This window comes from Schistocerca serialis, chromosome 2 (genome assembly GCF_023864345.2).
Source record: "Schistocerca serialis cubense isolate TAMUIC-IGC-003099 chromosome 2, iqSchSeri2.2, whole genome shotgun sequence".
NCBI lineage: Eukaryota > Metazoa > Arthropoda > Insecta > Orthoptera > Acrididae > Schistocerca > Schistocerca serialis.
In genome coordinates this window covers 1,130,189,568-1,130,211,284 of record NC_064639.1, presented here as the reverse complement: position 1 = coordinate 1,130,211,284, position 21,717 = coordinate 1,130,189,568, and the positions used below count along the sequence as shown (strand labels likewise).

Sequence of the window (21,717 nt, the reverse complement as noted above, 5' to 3'; positions counted from 1 at the left end):
CATAATATTGTCCTCAAGTACATCGCCCTTGTATAGACCCTCTATATACTCCTTCCACCTTTCTGCTTTCCCTTCTTTGCTTAGAACTGGGTTTCCATCTTAGCTCTTGATATTCATACAAGTCGTTCTCTTATCTCCAAAGGTCTCTTTAATTTTCCTGTAGGCGGTATCTATCTTACCCCTAGTGAGATAGGCCTCTACATCCTTACATTTGTCCTCTAGCCATCCCTGCTTAGCCATTTTGCACTTCCTGTCGATCTCATTTTTCAGACGTTTGTATTCCTTTTTGCCTGTTTCACTTACTGCATTTTTATATTTTCTCCTTTCATCAATTAAATTCAATATTTCTTCTGTTACCCAAGGATTTCTACTAGCCCTAGTCTTTTTACCTACTTGATCCTCTGCTGCCTTCACTACTTCATCCCTCAAAGCTACCCATTCTTCTTCTACTGTATTTATTTCCCCCATTCCTGTCAATTGCTCCCTTATGCTCTCCCTGAATCTCTGTACAACCTCTGGTTCTTTTAGTTTATCCAGGTCCCATCTCCTTAAATTCCCACCTTTTTGCAGTTTCTTCAGTTTTAATCTACAGGTCATAACCAATAGATTGTGGTCAGAGTCCACATCTGCCCCTGGAAATGTCTTACAATTTAAAACCTGGTTCCTAAATCTCTGTCTTACCATTATATAATCTATCTGATACCTTTTAGTATCTCCAGGGTTCTTCCATGTATACAACCTTCTTTCATGATTCTTAAACCAAGTGTTAGTTATGATTATGTTGTGCTCTGTGCAAAATTCGACCAGGCGGCTTCCTCTTTCATTTCTGTCCCCCAATCCATATTCACCTACTACGTTTCCTTCTCTCCCTTTTCCTACACTCGAATTCCAGTCACCCATGACTATTAAATTTTCGTCTCCCTTCACAATCTGAATAATTTCTTTTATTTCATCATACATTTCTTCAATTTCTTCGTCATCTGCAGAGCTAGTTGGCATATAAACTTGTACTACTGTAGTAGGCGTGGGCTTCGTATCTATCTTGGCCACAATAATGCCACAAATAGCATAGGAGTAGAAATTAAAAATAATCTACTAGAAACATTTTTTGTTGGGCATACTATTGTATGAGAGTTAGACCTGGAGAATGGTAGCACTGAAAAGGAAAAGAATAGGAACCATCACACAAACATGGCGCTATCATTGAATCCTGAAGGTGTTTTGGGTGAAAAGAGTAATACATGAAGTGCTGAAAAAGTGGAAATGACACTAGATCTGTGGAGGGAAGAAACTTGGGACAGGATCCATTTTAAGACCTGCTAATATAGTGAAGTAATACTGAAAGGTACAGAAGAAGTAAAAAAACAGCATAGCAAGACCCAGGAAGGAATATATATATTGAACAACTGATGACAGATAAAGGCTGCAACAGCAACCATCATACAAAGACATTGGCTACAAATAGAAAAATGTAAAAGATCTACAGCAAATCAACTCAAGAATTGAATAGGAAAAATAAAAAGAATCCTGATATTACATTAATTGCTGATATTAAGAAACATTTATGTGGAAAATAAAAATGTTATTCTCACCTGTACTGCTCTGTACTTTGGGCTATTTCTAAAGGCATAAGCCCATGCTTGAATCATTTCTAATACTTTGTTTTTAACATTTTCATGGTTTGTTGTTTTTACTAATTCACGCAGCTGCTCCATATACTGCTTAGTGCCAATTTCATCATGGATAAGGTGACCACAATTCTTCACGCACGATTCTAAAACCTGGATACAAAAGCATTTTTTTTAATTTCACAAAAAAGAGCACTCCAATGTACTCAGAAAAAATAGAAATACTAATAAAAACTGAACACCAGATCTTCCCAGTGTTTTTCCAACAACAAATGCTAACCCTTCAAATCACAAGTTTAGTTTGTACAGAATCTATGTCTTCCCAATAGAGCAAGCCAATATACACAAAAATCAACCAATTAACAAATAATGGCAAATGGAGTTTCACTATAAAGGCTGATTTACAAATCAAAGCATCACACCTGCACAGTCTACAAGAAACTCAGAGCGATAAACCATGACTCATTAAAATAGCCCAATAAAGCTATGAACTACATTTAATTTTTCTCATTAAAAGTCCATTCTTTAAAATTCAAGTGCAATTAGAAGACACAGTAAAATCCTGAAGTTATCAAAATGAAAGATACAATGTCCAGAACATTAAATCACAGGACACCATAAGGCTATAATGGAAACGAAAGCAGGAGAACACACAACATAAACTGCTGCACTAACGAGTCATGTGGAAAACTTTTTCCAGGCATTCCTCTGCTCCTCTACATCTACATCATCAATACTCTGAAAATCACCTGATGGTTTGTGGTAGATGGTACCTCTGGTACCCCCTCCTCCCCCCTCCCCCCTTTCCACTCGTGGACGGCACATGGGAAGAATGACTGACAGTAAGACTCTGTATTAGCTCTAATTTCTCAAATTTTCTTGTCATGATCATTTCAAAAGATGTATGTGGAAGGAAGTAATATGTTGTCTGACTCTTCCCAGAAAGTACTGTCTCAAAATTTCAATAGTAAACTGCTCCGTGATGCACAATGTGTATCTTGTAGTGTCTGCCACTGGAGCAACTCACCAACGCTATCCTGCCATAACCTATCTAGTCTTCATTTTTGCCATACAGAGATCTGCTTACTGAACCTTAAAGTTTCTCTCTGAAAGCCACTGGTTAAAAAGTTTACACACAATAAAAATTATTATAGCACCTAACAGAGGGTATAGAATATTATGTATGAGACTGAATCAGCCTGAGAGTTGGTAATCAAGTGTGCATGAGGTGTGCTTGCTTGTGTGAGTGAAGGGTGTGTGCCTCTCTTTTACTGATGAAGGCTGTGGCTGAATGACCAAAAGCTTCATGCGAGTATCTTAATTGTGCCTGTCTGCAACTTGATGTGTCGTCTTTATTGTAAGTAGCAATCTGTCTTTTACTACACTGTAGACTGAATACTCAATTTAATTTGCATTCCCAACCAGAATAAAGAAATATAATTGCCATTGGTGGATGTGTGGTTGGTTGGTTGGTTGATTTGGGGGAGAGGACCAAACAGCGAGGTCATTGGTCCCATCGGATTAGGGAAGGATGGGGAAGGAAGTTAGCTGTGCCCCCTCAAAGGAACTGTCCGAGCATTTGCCTGAAACAATTTAGGGAAATCACGGAAACCTAAATCAGGATGGTCGGATGTGGGTTTGAACCGTTGTCCTCCCAAATGCAAGTCCAATGTGCTAACCACTGTGCCACCTTGCTTGGTGGATGTGCTGTATTGACAAGTGAACAGTCCAATGTGACACATCAAACTCTGCACTAAATTTTTTTTATACGAGAAGCACACACTGAAAGAAATACAAAGTTAAAATTTTAGCTGCTATGGCACACTGCAAGTACTTAAGAAACAGTCAAAAACTGACAAAACTGTAGCTCACCACATGGTTAGAGAAATGCACATCCCTACAATAGCTGTAGCAGACAATACGGCAGGCACATAGTCTTGGTTGACAGCACATTGATCAACAGGAGACAGCACGACTAATTTGTAAAGCAAGTTTCAATTTCCACTTATAGTTTCTCTGACGCAGTCGTTCATGACTGCTGTTTGACAGAATATGCAGCTCATTTAATATCCACAATAATTTACAGTTGCCATTGTAGTATTGCCAAGTGTTAACAATGGTGATAAAACTGAAGTAACTTTCTGGGGGTTTCCTTTGCATTTGCCTGTTAATAGCATCTGACTTCATGCATGTTCCAGAGTTCCACAGTAATGCGGAATCCAACTAATGTTTTCAACACTGCGAAGATGACATCTGAAGGACGTAGTATGGAATTGAAATCACCTACTTCACATGAAGACCTACACGTGTGATATTTATTAGTTTATTTCTTTGACATTCATTCAACTGATGTCAACATTTCATTAGAAATTCTGGAGGAAGAATTACAAGAAATAGAAAATAATTCTAACAGTTCCATGAACTGGGTTCAAATGATGACTGTTGTGCTACTACAGTACCTTCCCAGACCACAGAAAACATGTGCAGTATTAGCTTTCCGTTTCTGGTTAAATGAAGGTAGGAAAAAATGTTTAAAGTTAAGCAGTGTGCAAAGCCGGTTTCATTTCCTGAACTCTGAATGTGAACTGTATAAATGGAAGAAAGATATGCACAAAAAACAAAATATGCACTTTAATGAAACTCACAAAAGTGACAAAAATTATTTGAAAGATTTAGAATTGCTCGTAAGAGTCCTGCACCATTACCAAGGAACATCTACGAGACAGGGCCCTCTGAACTGCAGACGAGATGAATATTACAGATTTCCGTGCTTCTTTGATCTGGTTAATCGGATTCAGGGAATTATATGGAAAAAGAAGTTGCAAAATCATGAAGTTTACTAGAAGCAAACATGTCATTAATAGGTAACACAATAGAGAAATTTATAGCTGATGTGGAGAGGGGGAAAAAAAAGCCTTCTCGTTATCTCCTAAAATGCTGTGTATAAAGACAGTCAGGGTTCGTGTGAGAAACGTGTGCAAACCAAACATCATTTCTATTGAAGCTTGAAGCACAAGTGAGCTTCATGTCTATCTTCAGGAACCTCAAGGCAAATTAGCACCAAAAATTACTGTTTGGTAGCAAAAATCTTGTAATTGGAACCGCAAAATCTGGAGAAATGATAGAGGAGACTTTTTCAATACTACCTCTGAAATGTCTTCTTAGCATTTGCAGAAAATAATTCATTGCTTTTGTTGGAATGTTGGTCTGGACATAACACCACCTCTGGCTTTAGAAGAATGACAAAAGACAGTTAATATAATTCAGGAGCAATTCAGAACTAATAGTGTGATTCAGTCGCATCATAAAGAAATTTTTCACCAGTGTAAGGAATTTTCCAGAAATTGTCAGGTTATATAACTTCCAACATCTGCTTGTTATTTCAGGTTTATCGATAAAACAGTAAAGAAGAAATGAAGGAAGAATGGGTTTAACAACCCGCCGACATCAAGGTCATTAGAGAGAGAGAGAAAGAGAGAGAGAGAGAGAGAGAGAGAGAGAGAGAGCGCACTAGCAAAACCTCATATTTACGTGAAGGACGGGGAAGAAAATCAGCCGCGCCCTTTCAGAGGAACCATCTCAGCATTTGCCTGAGGAATTTAGGAAAATCACAGAAAACATTAATTTGGATGGCCGGACGCAGTGTGCTAACCACTGTGGCACCTCACTCAATAGCAGAACAGTGAATTTGATCAAGTATGCCTCATACACGGCACAATATGCAGAACAACAGCCATGACCATTTCTTACCCCATGCACATTCTGTCTAAATAAAATTAGTAATTGCTGTGAAATGCCTGAAAGCATTAATCTGTCTTTCAACAGTTGTGCCTGGTACCCGGAAAATGTCAGTTTTCAGCATCCAATAAATACTTCACATTTTTGAGATGACTAGGAAATAATATACATTATTCAAACATTAATATAAGAACTGTGCTATACAAATTGTTATGAAATATTTCATGTCAACAAATTAAAAGTTCTGATTGATGGAAGTTGTCAGTAATATAACATCATGCACAGCCTTGTTTTCTTTTCTCTGCTAGTCACTTGTGTAACAGTTACACCTACAACAGTTTAGCTGATGATACTAACAGCAAGATTTCAAAAAAATAATGATTTGAGATACTTTTTGGTATGGTTAAAGTGCTTAAAATTCGCGTGTATGCACTTTCGACTTTGCACTACACACTGTGTTCTCGTCATGACTGTGTCTGCTTATTCGCCAATTCCATGCTTGACAGGAATGGCTGTACAAACTGCCGTAATAAGCTGCTCTTCGTGTGGCACAGAGGAGTAACTTCAACATTTTTAAAAAAAATACTTGCAGTGCATCTTAGCAGCTAAAATCACGACAATGCATTTCTTTTGGTGTATTCTTCCTGTGTGCAAAATTTCAGGGTAGTTTTCGACATGTCAGATTGGACCATTCCCTAGCGAGTTGTCATATAGTGTCTCCATTCACAACCATCTAACATCAGGCCTGTCATCACTTTACACAAATATGAAAAAACTGTCCATTTTGAAGTATTATACGACAAAGGAAACTCAAATCTGGCTGCCTGTACTGGGATTTGAAACCCATTTCTCCTTCATGTAATAAATTTAAGTAATTTTGATTGATAGGAATGTAAAGGAAAATTTCAACATCTCCCATGCATTGCAGCCAATAACTCAACTGTGTGTTTAATGCTTTGTACTGAGCACCTACTGACTATAAGCATGTCACGTTAAAAAATATTTACAATTTTCAGATGATCTAAGCTACAACTACCTCTCCAAGTTAAAATTATTTGCAGTACCTATAGTGTAAAAGTTATTCCACCATAGATCATCTCATCACCAGCTCCCCCCCCCCCCCCTCCCCCCCAATCTCTTTCTCTTATTCTGGATCCCCTATCTTCCACTTCCAATATTTCTCACAGCTACCTCTTACTCTGCCCCCTGCTTAGGCGGCAGACACTTCCTGTACATACATCTATCTTCCACTACACTTGTATTTTGCACAAAAGTATTTTCTGCACTTAGACTAATACCTTAAGATGGGGAGGTCTGTACTTTAATGACCCACAGAGCTATGCTGGCAGGAGCTATGTTCTTGGTAGGGTCATTCATGCCCGAATGGTCAGTAGGTAAGATAGCAGACAAAAAGTTGTCTTCATAGGGGGCTCCCTTATTGGAAATCCATGGGTGGCAACCACCATGGGCCCTTAGCTACATCTGACATTGCCTCCGTTTACTCGTGTAAGACAACTTCTGTTTTCTCCTCTTTCAGCCTCTCTCTGACAATTCTTGTTTTTTCAACCCCAACAGTATTAGGCCTTTCATTTGGGCACACCAGGATGCCTTAAGGTAGCACCTGGATTTCCCTAGGGAGGCGCCAGTACCCTCTTCAAGAGGGACTTCACAAAATACAGAAAGGTGAGAAAGTATAATGATGTACAAAACATGGAAAAGACAAGAGACGTGGAATTGCTGAAAGTCTGTACCCCTGCTCCCCACCCCTTGCTTCATGGTTCAAATCCTGCAAGACACCTAGATGCAACACCTATCCCATGCATGCTCCCATCATCACCTACTCCAGTCCGGTCACAAGCATCACCTATTCCATCAAAGAGATGGCTACCTGTGAAACCCGTCAGGTTATCTACAAGCTAAGCTGCAACCACCATGTTTTGTTCTAAATGAACACGACAACCAACAAGCTGTCTGTCCGCATGAATGGCCACTGACAAACTGTGGCCCAGAAACAGCTGGACCACCCAGCTGCTGAGCACACTGCCCATCACAATGCCCTTCATTTTAATGACTGTTTCACAGCCTGTGCCATCTGGATCCCTCCAACCAACACCAGCTTTTCTGAAATGCGCAGGTGGGAATTCTCCCTGCAATTTATCCTACTTTCCCCGTAACCCTCCTTGTCTCAACCTTTGTTAGTCATTGTCCTTCACCCGCCTATCCCTTCCTTCTCCCACTCCACAGCCTTCTATTCTGTAAGTGCTCCAAGTGTCTCTCCCCCGCCCCCCCTCCCCCCTTTTCCATCTGTCCTCCGTCTAACTTCCTGTCTGCACCCAGTTTCCCTATCCTCTCTCCAACTCGTCCCTGAATGCTGCCACAAACAGCACTTTACCGAATCCCACCTGCACCCAGCTCTCCCTCCCACTCTCCACCCCAGCCCCCTTCTTACCCCCACCACCCAGACTGGTTCTCCCGTTATGTACAGTTGCTCACAGTCTGGCCTCGGCAGACATAGACAGTGTGTAACGCCGGAAATGCATATCCTCCTATTTCCATCTATCACACTATAAATTTTTTCTTTATTTTGTTACCTGAAGATATGACATTTCTGTGTCTTTACATATTTATGCATTTATGTCGATGTATAATTGGTTTGTTTTGTGAATATTATTTGTATTTATACGCTGGGTCTGGCCTAGGGAAAACTATGTTATCGAACGAATACATCGATAGGTCGTGTGGAGAACCAAAGAGTTTAGGATCTTTGGTAGTGTTAACTCTGCCGCATGGAGCGCAGGCAGGGGGAGTCTGGCTGGAGTAGAGCGGTGGAGCAGGTGTGTTGTGTGACGCTCCCGCGAGTTGCCCCACTTTCGGGGTTTTGCAGCATGTAATTGCGCTCGACTTGCTATGATAGTTTCTGACACGGTGTCGCGGACGGGAAGCATTAGCTGGCGCACATCAAGAGCCCGTTTCGCCTGGTGACCGTGTCGAGAAGAAGGTGTGCCAACATCCAGCTTCTGCAACAGCGATGGCCGACAATGAGTGACTGTCGCCACCTCCTCGATCGACGGCTTCAAACCTTCAATCAACCAACAAGGAAGACTGGAAGCACGTAAAGTTTTAGAACTGTATGGCAGACCTCAGCTTTTAAAATTGTTGCATCACAAAATTACAGCAACTTAGCATGAACCTTTGTTGCTCATTGTTCCAATTCCATTACCAAGCAGGGTCGCTTCCTTTTCCGAAATGAACCCGAGTGTTGTTGAAATTCAGACGTCAGCATTAAAGTAATATCATTCCATTTCACTGCTCTAATTCCAAAGTTCAGTTAAAGTATTCATAGCTGGCTACAATATTTAGATTACACAAGCACAAATTAAGAGTGCGAGTTTCGTTACCGTATTTTAGCTTACCTGTGATTGCAGCTCAGCTTGGTACATACTAAATTTTACTATTGTTAATTGTTCAGGATCATTTAATTCAAGTTCAAAGTTAAATCTCTTATTTCTAAATTGCGTAGATTCAAGTAGCTTTTGAAATGATTGTTGAGGTAACCCAAGACTAACCGTATTTTACTGAATTTCGATGTGCTTCAGAAACAAATCTCACTATTAATTTCAGTCACTAAATTAACTTTCAATTTTCCGGTTTTATTAATTCTTTTGCTAAATTAAGTCAGAGTGTAGCGAAATTTATTACTTCTGACAAACTTTCAGTTTTCACACTATACGTGTCAACTTTCAGTTGCCACGCTTCTAGTGCTAATTATATGTGTAATAACCTTTCTTTTTCAGTTATTATAGTAATTGTCCATAGGACTGGCGACCGTAATTTCTCCCAAATCTCAAATATCTAATTACCGCTAGTTAATTGTTAATGCAACGGCCACACATTTACTTTCTTTATTAACTTTACCCCTTTTCAAAATTAATTTCCACCAGTTTCATTTGCATTTCTCCTTTCATTTAGATGTAACCCTTTCCTCCCTCTTTACTGACAGATTAACTTCGGTGACGATTGCTTTTCCCAAATTTCCATTAGGTACACGCGGTTTAATTTTTCACTGTCATTAAGGTCGATAAGTGAGGGAGAGGTTACAAGTGGTCATGCATGTGTCAGCTGCATTTGTGTGTGTGTGTGTGTGTGTGTGTGTGTGTGTGTGTGTGCGCGTGCGTGCGTGCGTGCGTGCGTTTGCTTTCCAAAGCTTACGTATTTGGTAGCCTATTCATTGCGCCTGTTTGTGACTCAACATGGTGAGTAGTAGTCGTCTATCCTTTTCATAATATTGTCAATATTAAATAGCAGTCTTTTTTTTTTTAAAAAAAAAAAACCCTTGTAAATTATTATTAGTAAAAAGCAGACTGGATTTAGTAAAGGCAGATCACTCAGAGACAAGTAAAAGAGATAATTTGGTAACATAACCTACAAACACAAATGCCATTTATAGATCGGGATACAGTGTAGATGGTTGTAAGTGGAGGACCTGGGCAATTCTCAATACTGCCAAAAATTTTTTCTTGGTGGGAGTACTGGTAATGGGTAGTACACTTGGCCTCACGATGATGAGCTACTTCACTGAGTAGTAGCAGTTTCACAGACTGCAAAATCTTCAAAAAAGCACACTGAGGGTTTATTTGTTCATTAGTTCTTGGATGAAACCTTTCCAGGCAAATGGATTGAAAGAGACAGTCCAACATTGTGGCCACCACGTTCACCAGACATAACCCTTTGGGTTGGGTTACATTAACGATAAAATGTTCAGTTCACCAGTTCCTGACGAGCAAACTCTTATAGGACAAATATAAATAATATAGAGGTGGTGGGAGAACAGACATTGTCAAAGACATGGAGAGCAACTGAGTGTCCCCTAGACATTCTACACACAACAAAAGGAGCACATGCGGAAGTGTGTCCACAAAATACTTTGAGAATTAAGCTACCAGTTCCAGCAAAATGATTACCGTATTTACTCGAATCTAAGCCGCACTTCTTTCCGGTAAAATAAATACTGGCACCAAAACCTCTGTGTCAGTAAATAAATATTTTTTAAAAAAAAGGTGGAAGACGAGCTTTTTTCTCCGCCCCGAGTTTCGACCACTGCATTTTCATACATTATACAACGAAGTAAATACAAATTCCGTATTGTTCACCTTCGAATGCAGCAGCATTTCAATCCGACTGGCAAGACTGTTTGGGATGTTTGTCAATATGGCCAACTCTACGTTCTGAATTTTTTCCTGTGAGACGAGATGGTTGCTAATAGCAACTTTTATGAATTGTGAATCACATGCAGTATTCTCTTCACCATAAGAATAATACGAATATAAACATTTTGCCCTGTATTCTTTCGTGTTTGCTGCTATCTCATTTAAATCCTGTCTGCCTAATAACCTACGAAACTAGTGTGAGACAACAGCAAATGCAGAAGAATATACATATCATGTCATGTTTATATTCGTATTATTCTTATGCCTAATAGTGATACAATCCGAAATGGAGCACGGCAATTGACTAGATTTTTAGCTCTAAGATGACTAATTTCTGTGCAGAATGTAATGTACAAAAGAGGCGTCTGCATATATTTTCAAACGGAGAAAAATTTTCGCTAAACTCTCGTTCAGAACATCTATCATATGCAGTCTATTATTTGGTTCTTGTTGATCATGATCAAAGAAAGCAGCAGTGTAAGTAACAACAAATAGAAGTCTGTTGCCATTGTTTCGCTAATGAGACAATTCCTCTTTTTTTTTTATTGTAAGCGGCGGTAGTGCGCACATAAGCAAGCCATTCCTCGAGCGGCGACAGGTCGTAAACACTCATTTTCAGAATGCGACAAACAATGCATGACAGTACAATAATGCATTTTCAGCTTAAAGTGACGTAAACACTTTTAACAAAGACAACGGCACTTATCGGATCAAAGAAAAATAAGCAACCGATTCAAACCAGATGAAGCACGTGAAAAAGGAAGGGTACCTGTATAAATACGGACGGAGTGCCTGATGCATAGCAATGGCTACCTGGTAAAGCTTAACTGCTAAGCTTCCGACTCGAACCAAACTACTGTAGCTGTATCATCATTCATTCGACCTAAATTGTGTCTCCTATTACAATAGACTAACTTTGTTTCGATTTGGAGGTGCGGCCTAAAACTTCTCTCTCCCCTTGAATTTCGAGTCTCAAATTTCAGGTGCGGCTTAGATTCGAGAAAAATTTTTTTCCTTGATTTCGAGTCTCATTTTTCAGGTGCGGCTTAGATTCGAGTAAATACGGTAGTAGTATCTGGTGTCATTCCTTAGATATAATTTTCTGTAATCAGGGAAGGGCTTGTACTCATCCTGCACAGGATGCGGCAACCCACGGTAACTTAAAACATGCTACTACTTCGCTTAATAAATGGCTGTGGTAAGCATCCAAAGGTCTGCATGTAAATAATCTTGTTGATGTTCGTTCCCAAAAATTGGTATTGTAATTGAAAGTACTTTTTGAATGTAAATAGTAATTTTATAAATAACTAAAGGAATAGTAGAGGGGATGAGTTGTCGACAGACGTATAAATAAGACTGAAAACTTAGCTTGTGTGAGTTCAGAAGAGAATTCCTATTCATCCCTCCAGCAAAGTCCCACAACCTGTTCCTTAAATGTTGCCTAAGCTCTGAAATCCCCCTCCTCTTCCCCTCAACAGCCTAAACATAAAATTCCTCACTCTGGATGCCACCCCTCTTCTCACAATGACCTTCAGGTTTTCACATTCCACCGATCCCTATTCATCACTACCTGATATTACTGAGACAAAGCTCCATGAAGCAGGCACTCCTGAGCCATCTCTGCTCCGCTCCCTCCATGAGATACTGTTATTATGCAACACCAACTACCAACACCATGTCGTTCAAATTGAAACTCTTCCCCTTCTACACAGGAAAACCTCAGATCACTTGCACATTAGTTCCCCAATCATACTGTAATCATCAGTGGAGACTTTATTATCTAATAATTAATTATTAAAACTGCAGTTCTGATAGTGGTGGGAGTTATGAGACATCCTGTGAAACTTTATGTACAGCATTTTCTGAAAATTACTTAGAACAGATAGTTAGGAACCCCACTCATGATGTGAATAAACTGGATCTAGTGGCAACGAGCAGACCTAACCACTTTGAGGGTGTCCACATTGAAACTAGTGTCAGTGACCATGATGCAGCTGTGGCAACAATAATTAACAAAGAACAACTAAAACAAGCAGAAAAATACATATGTTCAGCACACTAGATAAAAAAAATCAGTAGTGTCATATCTCAATGAGGAACCTGAAACTTTCAGCATATGGCAAGAGCATGCACAGGAACTCTGGCTCACCTTTGAAAGAATAGTTGAGCATGCACTGAACAGATATATACCCAGTAGAACAGTTCATAATTGGAGGCAACCTCCATGGTACAGTGTCATTGTAAAGAAACTTCTAAAGAAACAGAAATTACGACTTAATAGGTGTAGAACAAAGCACAGAGTTATAGATAGAGAGATTCAGAATGAAACACAGTGGGTTGTCAAGAAAGCAATGCATGATGCCTTCAATGATTGGCGTAATCTTCCACAGAACCCAAAGAAATTTTGGCTGTATGCAAACACTGTTGGTAGCACCAAAGTTCGTGACCACTCCATAGTGAATGAGACAGGAACTGAAATTGAGGGTATCAAAACAAAAGCTGAAACGCTTAACTCCATTTTCAAATGTTCCTTTGCACAGGAAACCCAGGCAAACTGTACCAATTTAATCCTCGTACTACTGAAAAGAAGAATGAAATAAAAATTAGTGTCAGTGATGTTGAGAAACAGCTGAAGTTGTTAAAATTGAACAAAGCTCCAGGGCTCAATGGAATTCCTATCAGATTCTATATTGAATTTGCGGCTTAGTTAGCTCCTCATCTAATTATAATCTATGATATCTATATATAATCTATAATCTATTGATATCATTAATTATAATCTATCATAGATTCCTCTAACAATGCCCACTTCTTGTAAAGAGGCACAGGTCACACTGTCTTAGCATTTCTTCAAGTAACCACTCCTTTCTTCACTCCATTTTAGTTTTCTACACCTTTCATTTTCTAACCTATCTATTTTTCGTCATCCCCTTCACACCTCTGTTACATACAATGCACTTGGCTTTTCACTCTTATTAATGCGTGCACAGTGTTTTAGCAGTAATCTCTGTCTTACCTATTACCCTGTCTTCCACCTTTAACCTTTCAAATCTCATCTAGTGCAGTCCCCACCAATCAATCTTTCCTCCTCATCCTGTTACATACAATGCACTTGGCTTTTCACTCTTATTAATGCGTGCACAGTGTTTTAGCAGTAATCTCTGTCTTACCTATTACCCTGTCTTCCACCTTTAACCTTTCAAATCTCATGTAGTGCAGTCCCCACCAATCAATCTTTCCTCCTCATCCTGTTCGGTAAGTCTCCCCTGATCCAGGGTTCTGGGTGACTTTTCTGAACTCTGGTCCTTTACCTAAACCTCTTCAGTCCTTTCCCTTCACTCCTCTTACATCTGCTGATGTAAAATCTTTTTTTATGTGTGTGTTCTGTTGATGCCACTTGGTGAGTAGATTTTTTATCTATCCCATTACCTTATATCACTTCATAGCGGAATATATACTAACAATGTTATGGAAAGGATAAACTGCTACTCAGCATATAGAGGAGATGCTGAGTCACAGACAGGCACACCAAGAAGACAGTTAAACATGAAAACTTTGGGCCAGCGGGCCTTCTTCTGAAGTAGACAACAAAATCAGTGGCCAGAGATAGTTGTCATGTGTGTGTGAGCTGTTCCTGTGTGAATGTGTGAGCATTGTCTACTTTAGAAGAATATCTTTTGGCCAAAAGCTCGTGCTGAAAGCTCACATGTTTAATAGTTTTTTCGTTACACCTATATGTGACAACATCTGTTCTACATGATTATTAGCAATCTACTCTTTTCATAACATTGTCATTATTCCAGCACGGAATTTCCACTGTTGGAATACATATAATACACACACAGTATATGTGACAGCACAGGAGATTCTCTTCACCTACTGGTGATGGAGGAACAACTGCAGCAACAATGACAGAAAAACATTAGTGTAACTGCTAGTTTTTGGAACTATTACACAGATGCTTCTTCACAATAAGACATAAAGTAGGATAAAGTAACACAGGGGAAACATTTATGTTTTAAGACACTACTCTTTATTGACCCACAGCTAGGAGGAACTCACTTCCGCAAGAATTCTGTTGGCATAGATGGTATCTCTTCAAGATTACTGAAGGAGTGCTATAAGCCAATAAGCAAAATACTGTGCCACATATTCAATGAATCCATCCAGCATGGGATTGCTCCAGGGACTAAAGTATGCTATTGCCAAACCTCTCTTTAAAAAAGGCGATAAAGCCGATGTTACCAGCTATCAGCCTATCTCCCTTTTAACAACCTTTTCTAAAATTCTTGAGAAATTGGTTCAGAAAAGACTTATTGAACACCTCATGCATTATAAGGTATTAAACAGTAGCCACTTCAGATTTCAACAGGGTGTATCAACAGAACAAGCTATTTTTTCCTTCACCCATCAAATCTTAGAGTCATTTAATAATAAATTATCTCCTGTTGGTATCTTCTGTGACCTTTCTAAGGCCTTTGATAGTGTTCATCATGAAATCCTCTTAGCAAAGGCTGAATATTATGGTATAATTGGCTCAGTTGGCTCATGGATTAAATCCTACCTAGCTGGAAGATAGCAGAAGGTCATGTTGAATGACTCTGAGGGGTACTCTGTGTCATCTAGCTGGGGCTCTATTGGCTGTTCCTCAGGGCTCTGTACTTGGCCCCCTTTTCTTCCTCATCTTTAGCAAAGACCTTCCCTTGCATACTAGCTTTAAAACTCACTTTACTCTTTTTGCTGATGACACTTCTATCCTCATCAACAAAACTCCCAACCTCAATCTTGAGGAATCGACCAATATTGTCTTTAGTGAAGTATGTACTTGGTTTGTAAATAATGGGTTATCACTAAATGTTAATAAGACCCTGTTTGTGCATTTCCAAGTGAGGAAAAAAATTGGGGCTCAATTAAGTATTACATTGAATGGCAGTGAGTTACTAGAAGTTGAGTCAACCCAGTTTCTGGGTGTACACATTGACAACAGTATAAAATGGTCTGACCATATTTTGCACCTCCACAAAAAACTCAGCTCAGCAACATTCGCTGTTCGTATTATTTCCACTGTATGTGACCGAGACACCACAAAAACTGCTTATTTTAGTTATTTCCATGCATTATTGCTGTATGGTATAGTTTTCTGGGGTAATCAGCCACTAAAAAAAAAAAAAAAAATTCATTGCCCAAAAGAGAGTTATTAGGATAATGAGCGGAGTCCAGCCTAGACATTATTGTAGAAACCTTTTCAGGAAATTAGGGATATTGACAACCGCATGCCAATATATCTACTCCCTGTTATGTTTCATTGGTAAAAATGGACAATTGTACAAAACCAATGATGCATACCATACCCACAATACCAGGAGGAAGATGGACCTCCATTATGAATTAAAAAAAACCGTACTATTGTACAAAAAGGAGTCCATTACCTGAGCTGCAAGGTGTTCAATGCTCTCCCACCATCACTGACATTACTTATCCACGAGCTTCCCAAATTTAAAACAACAGCTCAAACAGTATTTATTAGATAATTCCTTCTATTTGGAACAAGAATATTTCAGTAGAGTTAACTGTATTTGATTTTTTCATTTACTAATTTGATGTGCTATTGCGCATTACGATACTCACAATCACTGTTAACATTACTGTGTCTTTCATTTAGCTATTAAGATCTACCATATTTTTAATGTAATTTTTTCTATATCTATTAATGTGTATTTTGTCTTATACCAGATATCCTCTTGCAAGAGGTACTCTTATGTATTCCTTTTATATTATTTGTAATAATTCTGACACGTTCTACATCTATGCGAATGCCTCCCAGTATTGGATTTACAGGATATAAAGAAATAAATAAATAAAATACAGCATCTGCTTATCAATCTTTTTCTTACTTCCTACCTTCCCTTCTTCTACATGAAGTGGCAAATAAAAATTCTAAAATATTAAATTCTTTTTGCATAAGGTAAATTTTAAAAGAATATTAGAGAACTTACCAGAAGCCCAAACATTGCAATATGAGGGTTTGCATTATAGAGTTTCTTCTTAATTGCAGCAAGAGCATACTTTGGCCTGAAATATAAGTAGAGAAATTATAGCAAATTAAATGCATGGTTGTCATGAAATACATATGTGCAGGCTTGCATATCACTTCCATTTCATGAGAAAGAAATGATAACCAGAAATTGGTGAAAAAAAAGAGACAATATATCAATTTTTCTTTCAAAGACATCTTTCACACTAATTTTAATCCAGTCTGCCAAATATATCTTAAGTTTTAACACAATACTTATTTTGGATTTATCTGCAGTGCTAAGTGCAAACAGTTTATTACTTTACCATATTCAGTACTGCTCAGCGACTAAAAGGTAACATGCCATAGTTATCCCTCAATTTTTATTCATAGCATTTTAATACATAAAATATTTTTAGTGATTGTATCCCTACATGAAACATGGATGGATTAACCTCAGCTAAGATGCTCAGTTACATAAGAAGACTGAAGATTAGATGCATAGATCACATAACTAATGCGGAGGTACTGAATAGAATTGGGGAGAAGAGAAATTTGTGGCACAACTTGACTAGAAGAAGGGATCGGTTGGTAGATCATGTTCTGAGGTATCAAGGGCTCACTAATTTAGTACTGGAGGGCAGCGTGGAGGGTAAAAATCGTAGAGGGAGACCAAGAGATGAATACACTAAGCAGATTCAGAAGGATGTAGCTTGCAGTAGGTACTGGGAGATGAAGAAGCTTGCACAGGATAGAGTAGCATGGAGAGCTGCATCAAACCAGTCTCAGGACTGAAGACAAGAACAACAACAACTACTACTACTACACTGGTGTGTAGACGAGGGAAACATTCCACGTGGGAAAAATATATATAAAAAACAAAGATGCTGTGACTTACCAAATGAGAAAGCGCTGGTAGATAGACACAATAAAAAACACACACACAAATTTCAAGCTTTCACAACCCAAGGTTGCTTCATCAGGAAAGAGGGAAGGAGAGGGAAAGACGAAAGGATGTGGATTTTAAGGGAGAGAGTAAGGAGTCATACCAACCCTGGGAGTGGAAAGACTTCCCTTAGGGGGAAAACAGGACAGGTATACACTCACGCACACACACACATATATCCATCCGCACATATACAGACGCAGGCAGACATATGTAAATGCAAAGTGGTTGGGCAGAGATGTCAGTCGAGGCGGACGTACAGAGGCAAAGATGTTGAATGACAGGTGATGTACGAGGGGCGGCAACTTGAAATTAGCGGAGGTTGAGGCCTGCTGGGTAACGGGAAGAGAGAATATACTGAAGAGCAAGTTCCCATCTCCGGAGTTCTGACAGGTTGGTGTTAGTGGGCAGTATCCAGATAACCCGGACGGTGTAACACTGTGCCAAGATGTGCTGGCCGTGCACCAAGGCATGTTTAGCCACAGGATGAACCTCATTACCAACAAACACTGTCTGCCTGTATCCATTCATGTGAATGGACAGTTTGTTGCTGGCCATTCCCACATAGAACGCTTCACAGTGTGGGCATGTCAGTTGGTAAATCACGTAGGTGCTTTCACGCATGGCTCTGCCTTTGATCGTGTACCCCTTCCGGGTTACAGCACTGGAGTAGGTGGTGGTGGGAGTGTGCATGGGACAGGTTTTACACCGGGGGTGGTTACAAGGATAGGAGCCAGAGGGTAGGGAAGGTGGTTTGAGGATTTCATAGGGATGAACCAAGAGGTTAGGAAGGTTAGGTGGACGGCAGAAAGACACTCTCGGTGGAGTGGGGAAGATTTCATGAAGGATGGCTCTCATTTCAGGGCAGGATTTGAGGAAGTCATATCCCTGCTGGCGAGCCACATTCAGAGTCTGATCCAGTCCCGGAAAGTATCCTGTCAAAAGTTGGGCACTTTTGGGGTTCTTCCGTGGGAGGTTCAGGGTTTGAGGGGATGAGGAAGTGGCTCTGGTTATTTGCTTCTGTACCAGGTCAGGATGGTAGTTGGGTGATGTGAAAGCTGTTTTCAGGTTATCGGTGTAATAGTTCAGGGATTCAGGACTGGAGCAGATTCGTTTGCCAAGAAGACCTAAGATGTAGGGAAGGGACCGTTTGATATGGAATGGGTGGCAGCTGTCATAATGGAGGTATCTGTTGCTTGTTGGTGGGTTTGATGTGGACGGGTGTGTGAAGCTGGCCATTGGACAGATGGAGGTCAACGCCACGGACAGTGGCATGGGATTTGTAGTAGGACCAGGTAAATCTGATGGAACCAAAGGAGTTGAGGTTGGAGAGGAAATTCTGGAGTTCTTCTTCACTGTGAGTCCAGATCATGAAGATGTCATTAATAAATATGTACCAAACTTTGGATTGGCAGGCCTGGGTAACCAAGAAGGCTTCCTCTAAGCGACCCATGAATAGGTTGGCGTACGAGGGGGCCATCCTGGTACCCATGGCTGTTCCCTTTAATTCTTGGTATGTCTGGCCTTCAAAAGTGAGGAAGTTGTGGATTAGGATGAAGCTGGCTAAGGTAATGAGGACAGAGGTTTTAGGTAGGGTAGCAGGTGATCGGTGTGAAAGGAAGTGCTCCATCGCAGCAAGGCCCTGGACGTGCGGGATATTTGTGTATAAGGAAGTGGCATCAATGGATACAAGGATGGTTTCCGGGAGTAACAGATTGGGTAAGGATTCCGGGCATTCCAGAAAGTGGTTGGTGTCTTTGATGAAGGATGGGAGACTGCATGTAATGGGTTGAAGGTGTTGATCTACGCAGGCAGAGATACGTTCTGTGGGGACTTGGTAACCAGCTACAATGGGACGGTCAGGATGTTTGGGTTTGTGAATTTTAGAAAGTAGGTAGAAGGTAGGTGTGCGGGGTGTCGGTGGGGTCAGGAGGTCGATGGACTCAGGTGAAAGGTTTTGTAGGGGGCCTAATGTTCTGAGGACTCCTTGAAACTCCGCCTGGACATCAGGAATGGGATTACCTTGGCAAACTTTGTATGTAATATTGTCTGAAAGCTGATGCAGTCCCTCAGCCACATACTCCAGACGATCAAGTTCCACGGTTGTGGAATCCTTGTCAGCCAGAAGAATGATGATGGATTGGTCAGCCTTCAGATCACGGATAGCCTGGGCTTCAGCTGTAGTGATGTTGAGAGTAGGATTAAGGTTATTCAAGAAAGATTGAGAGGCAAGGCTGGAGGTGAGAAATTCCTGGAAGGTTTGAAGAGGGTGATTTTGAGGAAGAGGAGGTGGGTCCCGCTGTGACGGAGGACGGAACTGTTCCAGGCAGGGTTCAATTTGGATAGTGTCTTTTGGATAGGAAAGCTGAAATACTAAACACCTTTTTCCAAAGCTGTTTCACAGAGGAAGACCGCACTGCAGTTCCTTCTCTAAATCCTCGCACAAACGAAAAAATGGCTGACATCGAAATAAGTGTCCAAGGAATAGAAAAGCAACTGGAATCACTCAGTAGAGGAAAGTCCACTGGACCTGACGGGATACCAATTCGATTCTACACAGAGTACGCGAAAGAACTTGCCCCCCTTCTAACAGCCGTGTACCGCAAGTCTCTAGAGGAACGGAGGGTTCCAAATGATTGGAAAAGAGCACAGATAGTCCCAGTCTTCAAGAAGGGTCGTCGAGCAGATGCGCAAAACTATAGACCTATATCTCTTACGTCGATCTCTTGTAGAATTTTAGAACATGTTTTTTGCTCGCGTATCATGTCATTTCTGGAAACCCAGAATCTACTATGTAGGAATCAACATGGATTCCGGAAACAGCGATCGTGTGAGACCCAACTCGCCTTATTTGTTCATGAGACCCAGAAAATATTAGATACAGGCTCCCAGGTAGATGCAATTTTTCTTGACTTCCGGAAGGCGTTCGATACAGTTCCGTACTGTCGCCTGATAAACAAAGTAAGAGCCTACGGAATATCAGACCAGCTGTGTGGCTGGATTGGAGAGTTTTTAGCAAACAGAACACAGCATGTTGTTATCAATGGAGAGACGTCTACAGACGTTAAAGTAACCTCTGGCGTCCCACAGGGGAGTGTTATGGGACCATTGCTTTTCACAATATATATAAATGACTTAGTAGATAGTGTCGGAAGTTCCATGCGGCTTTTCGCGGATGATGCTGTAGTATACAGAGAAGTTGCTGCATTAGAAAATTGTAGCGAAATACAGGAAGATCTGCAGCGGATAGGCACTTGGTGCAGGGAGTGGCAACTGACCCTTAACATAGACAAATGTAATCTATTGCGAATACATAGAAAGAAGGATCCTTTATTGTATGATTATATGATAGCGGAACAAACACTGGTAGCAGTTACTTCTGTAAAATATCTGGGAGTATGCGTACGGAACGATTTGAAGTGGAATGATCATATAAAACTAATTGTTGGTAAGGCGGGTACCAGGTTGAGATTCATTGGGAGAGTGCTTAGAAAATGTAGTCCATCAACAAAGGAGGTGGCTTACAAAACACTCGTTCGACCTATACTTGAGTATTGCTCATCAGTGTGGGATCCGTACCAGGTCGGGTTGACGGAGGAGATAGAGAAGATCCAAAGAAGAGCGGCGCGTTTCGTCACTGGGTTATTTGGTAACCGTGATAGCGTTACGGAGATGTTTAATAAACTCAAGTGGCAGACTCTGCAAGAGAGGCGCTCTGCATCGCGGTGTAGCTTGCTCGCCAGGTTTCGAGAGGGTGCGTTTCTGGATGAGGTATCGAATATATTGCTTCCCCCTACTTATACTTCCCGAGGAGATCACGAATGTAAAATTAGAGAGATTAGAGCGCGCACGGAGGCTTTCAGACAGTCGTTCTTCCCGCGAACCATACGCGACTGGAACAGGAAAGGGAGGTAATGACAGTGGCACGTAAAGTGCCCTCCGCCACACACCGTTGGGTGGCTTGCGGAGTATCAATGTAGATGTAGATGTAGATGTAGAGGTTTCGGATTGGGAGAGAGGTTTGGAGGAAAGGTTAACTACTGAATTAGGGTGTTGTGGTTCCAGATTGTGTTGATTGGAATTTTGAGGTTTTGGAGGGAGTGGAGCTGGAAGTGGGAGATTGAGTAGATGGGAGAGACTGGGTTTGTGTGCAATGAGAGGAGGTTGAGGTTTGCTGGAAAGGTT

The 21,717-nt window shown here is 40.5% G+C and overlaps 1 protein-coding gene across 1 annotated transcript in view; it reads right to left on the bottom strand.

The window, feature by feature from the left end:
• LOC126458589 (hepatocyte growth factor-regulated tyrosine kinase substrate) overlaps positions 1-21,717 on the bottom strand; it is a 119,763-nt gene that overhangs the window by 77,702 nt on the left and 20,344 nt on the right. Inside the window, exons 3-4 of the mRNA XM_050095728.1 lie at positions 16,570-16,645; positions 1,593-1,781 (exon numbers count right to left, since the gene is read on the bottom strand). Coding sequence (XP_049951685.1) covers positions 1,593-1,781; positions 16,570-16,645 — 265 coding nt within the window. The remainder of the gene's footprint in view (positions 1-1,592; positions 1,782-16,569; positions 16,646-21,717) is intronic.